At 40.3% G+C, this 4,292-nt stretch overlaps 1 protein-coding gene across 3 annotated transcripts in view; it reads left to right on the top strand.

Annotated features, from left to right (window-relative positions):
- Positions 1 to 2,629, top strand: part of tti2 (TELO2 interacting protein 2) — a 51,906-nt gene extending 49,277 nt beyond the window's left edge. For 2 of the 3 annotated variants that reach the window (XM_079688562.1, XM_079688561.1), the window contains 2 exons: positions 1,882 to 2,041; positions 2,404 to 2,629. In XM_079688562.1, coding sequence (XP_079544688.1) covers positions 1,882 to 2,041; positions 2,404 to 2,535 — 292 coding nt within the window. In that variant the 3' untranslated portion in view covers positions 2,536 to 2,629. The remainder of the gene's footprint in view (positions 1 to 1,881; positions 2,042 to 2,403) is intronic. The other variant, XR_013809435.1, reaches the window with a different exon arrangement.
- The last annotated feature ends 1,663 nt before the right edge of the window (positions 2,630 to 4,292 follow it).

Consider the following 4,292-nt stretch of genomic DNA (forward strand, 5'->3'; position numbering starts at 1 on the left):
TGTTTGTTTCCCTATAAAAAAGCTGCGGGGGAAGCAGGTACTCTGCGAGTCACGGACATTAATTCATAGATCAAAGCAGACTGGTTTACAGAATCTCCTGTTTTGCCAATCCGGTGCTTAAACCAATAGCTCTACACCCCTGGCCGAAATGTCCATAAAATTAAGTCTGACTTCAAAATATAGTCTATCTCAAATAATGTATGCTCTGTCATTTCCCCACGTAAACATAACAGTCTGCAATGAAATGGTTGTCTAATGTGTGTTCCACTTCCTCCTTGGTGCATCGGTAACTTTCTCCAAAAAAATTAAGCCAGGAAAACGGATTCGTTTCTCGTGCGCACGAGAAACGAATCCGTTTTCCTGACTTTATTTTTTTTCTCTCTCCATTTTTTTTTTTTCCATGTCCCTTTAGGGGCTCCGTAGATATTTAACTCCTTCAGCCTATTTTCAGCTGCAGAAACCATTCAACTATTACATTATTCAGCTATTTCAGGACATCAAGGCTATACATGTTGTTGTTTATACCTTTTTTTAAACCTTTTCTTTTAAATATTAAGCTTTTTCTGCATTTTTGTAGCTAAAAGCAGCTACCATTCAGCTAATTACATATTCAGCTTTTTCTGCATTTTCAGCTAAATTCAGCCATAAATGTTCACAGTTTACAGCATTCGCACGCATTTTCTGCAGGAAATGCATTTTCTAGTTTATTTATGGCATCCCGTTGGATTTGACGTCATTTGAACAGGACATTGCACGCTCACTGCTTGATAGCGCGCAAAGGTCTGTTTACGCCGGTTGTTAAACAACATCGTTATGGGGAAATCAAGTCTGCGTCCAAATGGTTGGAAGATAAGGAGGAAGGACAATCAATACTGTATATAGTAAACGTGAGGTGAAGTGTGTCGCCAATGTAACCGGTTAAAACTCAAAGTGGCGATGAGGTCTTAAAATGTATGGAAAGGGTCTTAAAAAAGGTCTTAAAAGATATTACATTTGACTTCAGGATTCCTGCATACACCCTGCATATAGATCAGTGTTTTTCAAAGTGGGGGCCGCCAGGGGGCGCCAGGGGGATCAGGAAAAGTTTGAGGGAAAGGGGATATTATTTTTGTTGATTTTATTAATAACTGCATATCTATCAATCTTTGTGTCCTTTGATGCCAATCTTTTAATATTTTTTACTTATTCATATATATATTTTTTAAATCACACGACCGCCCTTCAAGCCAATCAGAATCGAGCTGCCGCTACTGAGAGTGCAACTGAGTATCTGCTCAGCTTTGGGAGCACGTGAGAGCTAGTGAATATTTCGCTCTGCAGCTGGATGAGGGCACGGATGTAGCAAATATTGATGTTTATATGAATATAAATATGTTTATTGTTAATATTACTGTTGAATATTATATATAATATTATTAAGGCATAAGTAGCTTTCAAAAAGCTAAAAATATATGTTAATTGTTCATATTACTGTTCAAAATTATATAATATTATAAAGACAGAAATCACTTTAAAAATGTGTTTACTGTTGATATTACTGTTTAATATTGTGTTAAGAATGTTTATAACAGAAGACACAATGAATGTAATGAATGACAAGCAAAAGATAAATACAAAAAATTTTTAGAAGAATAACTGATTATTAATTATTAATACAAATATATATTAAGAAAATGTATTAAGCTGTATGATTAATTTGTCATATTTTCCATCATAATGTACTCATCATTAAAAAAAAAAATTGCAACAGGGGGGTCCCTGCCAGAGGATAATGCTATATATATATATATAGGTCCTTGGCATGGCAAAGTTTGGGAACCCCTGAGATTATATCTTCTTGTTAACGTATTGGTCCCTTGTCTCTTTGCCGGTCTCTCTCAGTATGGCGTGTCGTGTTGCTGTGTTGCTGCGTTGCCTGTTGAAGTTGCTGGTTGCTGTGTCCTCAGACGGTCAGCTCAGTGATTCAGTGAGACAGAAGCTGATGGGTGAGACGTCCCTCTGTCTGAAGCTGATGGACAGCTGCTGCCACGGAGACCTGCAGGTGTGTTTACCTGCTGACACTCACCTGAACTGAAGATAAACTGTCCTTTCTGAAGACACTCACCTGTCTGTGTGTCTGTCTGTATGTCTGTCTGTCTGTGTGTTGTGTGTCTGTCTGTCTGTCTGTATGTCTGTCTGTCCGTCTGTCTGTCTGTCTGTCTGTGTGTCTGTCTGTCTGTCTGTCTGTCTGTCTGTCTGTCTGTCTGTCTGTCTGTCTGTCTGTCTGTCTGTCTGTGTGTTGTGTGTCTCTCTGTCTGTCTGTCTGTCTCTCTGTCTGTCTGTCTGTGTGTTGTGTGTGTGTCTGTCTGTCTGTCTGTCTGTGTGTTGTGTGTCTGTCTGTCTGTGTGTCTGTCTGTCTCTCAGCCTCTCCTTCGACAGGTCGACAGCAGCTGTTGCAGTTCTGAGGTGCTTGGCTGCTTAGCAACACTAACTGGGACGACAGAGAGGTGTTCCAGCAGAACATCTGAACATAACATATTCACACTAAAGACGTAAAACCTTAAAACCACAAATATTTTGCGTCTAGCGCTGTACTTCTTTTACTTCTATTAAAGGGGCCCTATTATGCTATTTGGGTTTTTATACTTTCCTGTAGTGTGTTCTATAGGTTTTTGTGCAAATGAATGCTCCGTAAAGACTAATCCCTGTGTTCCCTCCAGACTGAGTTTCTCTCCCTGCCTGAGACGCCTCCATTGGAATTTAGTTTACATCCGTTACATAATGATATCACTATGTAAAACGTGTGTTTCTATTTGATAGCGCTCTAACACAATAGCTGGACGCCATGTTTCTTATTTTGAAAATGAGCAGAATATGATCAGCGGTCAGTAGGGACGAAATAGTTACAAAACATTTCCAAAGTTGTCTTTGGACTTTGTGACGCTCTGGGGTTATTGGAAATGTATGGATCACTCCTATTGGAAACAATGCTAAGCAACCACCATTGGAAGGTAATTCTAGTATAAGTTTAATCTTTAGTGTCATCTGTGCAATGAAACTCAGTTTGAACACAATGAAAAAGTATAAAACTATTATGTACAGCTCTACTAGTTCTTTCCAAAAACAGCTTGGTGTACTTTTTCCTAACAAATATAAGGAAATAATGAGTTTGTTGGGGTTTTTAGTGGAATATACTGCCCTAATGGAAGGGCAGAGAAGCGTTTACGACTGCAAGTCTGCCTGCTGATCCCAACTATAGGTTGCCATGTCAACGCTAAACCTTAACCCAATCAGTCCTGCTCTGGAACAGGAGCTCCCTCCCAAAATCTTCTGCAAACCACACACCCAACCTGACAGACCCCCACAACTCATACCCTTTGTATTCACAGACAACAACAACCACACGATCATCTCGTCATGCAGCAAATTAAACAGAATCCACAAAACAACATGGCCAACACAGAGAATTCACCAACCATCAACACAGTGGTGCAGCCTGCCTCTCACGTTCCCTTCACAGCGGCACATACTACATCATGAAACTTTAGTTAAAACATTTTGTAGGAGGCAGCAAACATTATCATTTCTGCTCTACAGTCGGCATTTTAACACGAGGGCTGCCTTCCTTTTGGAGCAAGCCTCAAGTGGCCCTTCGATGAACATGCAGGTATTGGAACTTTCCTGTAGGCTTTTAATAAGGAAATTCACCGAACAAAACCATTTTTTGTACGATGCTGTAAATATTTGTATTTCAGTCGAAAAAAATACTTAGTTTTAGCTTTATTTTTTATTGGAGTCCTGTGGAAGTTGTTCCTTTTCAAGTAAATGCGAGTTAAGCTGAGGTTAAAGGTTGAGCTTTATCCACCCACAATGAAACTTCACCAATACACACTATCGGGTTTTTACAACACAATTTACAGACTTTACCAATACTTGATGTACTATCATAGCAAGTGAACAGCCTTTGGATTCTGAACATGCAGGGACACTTTAAGTCAGCAGTAACTGCTCTCAGTACTTTCACCCTGTTTGCGACTCGTCTTGATTGCAGTCAGTTTCAGCGTCCTCTACTGAGTCCTGGTCTGTTTTGGGTAGCATAAGCAAATTGGGGGCGAGATATTTCAATCCACCACCACCCAAAGCAGGAACAAAGGAAGACATCATAGGAGAGGGGACGTAATCCTGAGTGTGGATGCTTGGATATGCTCTGAGATCCACCCTGGACTGCACTGATGGGAGGAGGTAATGGGCTGAGGCTGCAGGGAAGCTGGAGTAGGGATAAAGCAGAAAGCCTCCAAAGTGTGAGAGGCCCA

The sequence above is a fragment of the Notothenia rossii genome (genome assembly GCF_949606895.1).
Source record: "Notothenia rossii genome assembly, chromosome: 6".
NCBI lineage: Eukaryota > Metazoa > Chordata > Actinopteri > Perciformes > Nototheniidae > Notothenia > Notothenia rossii.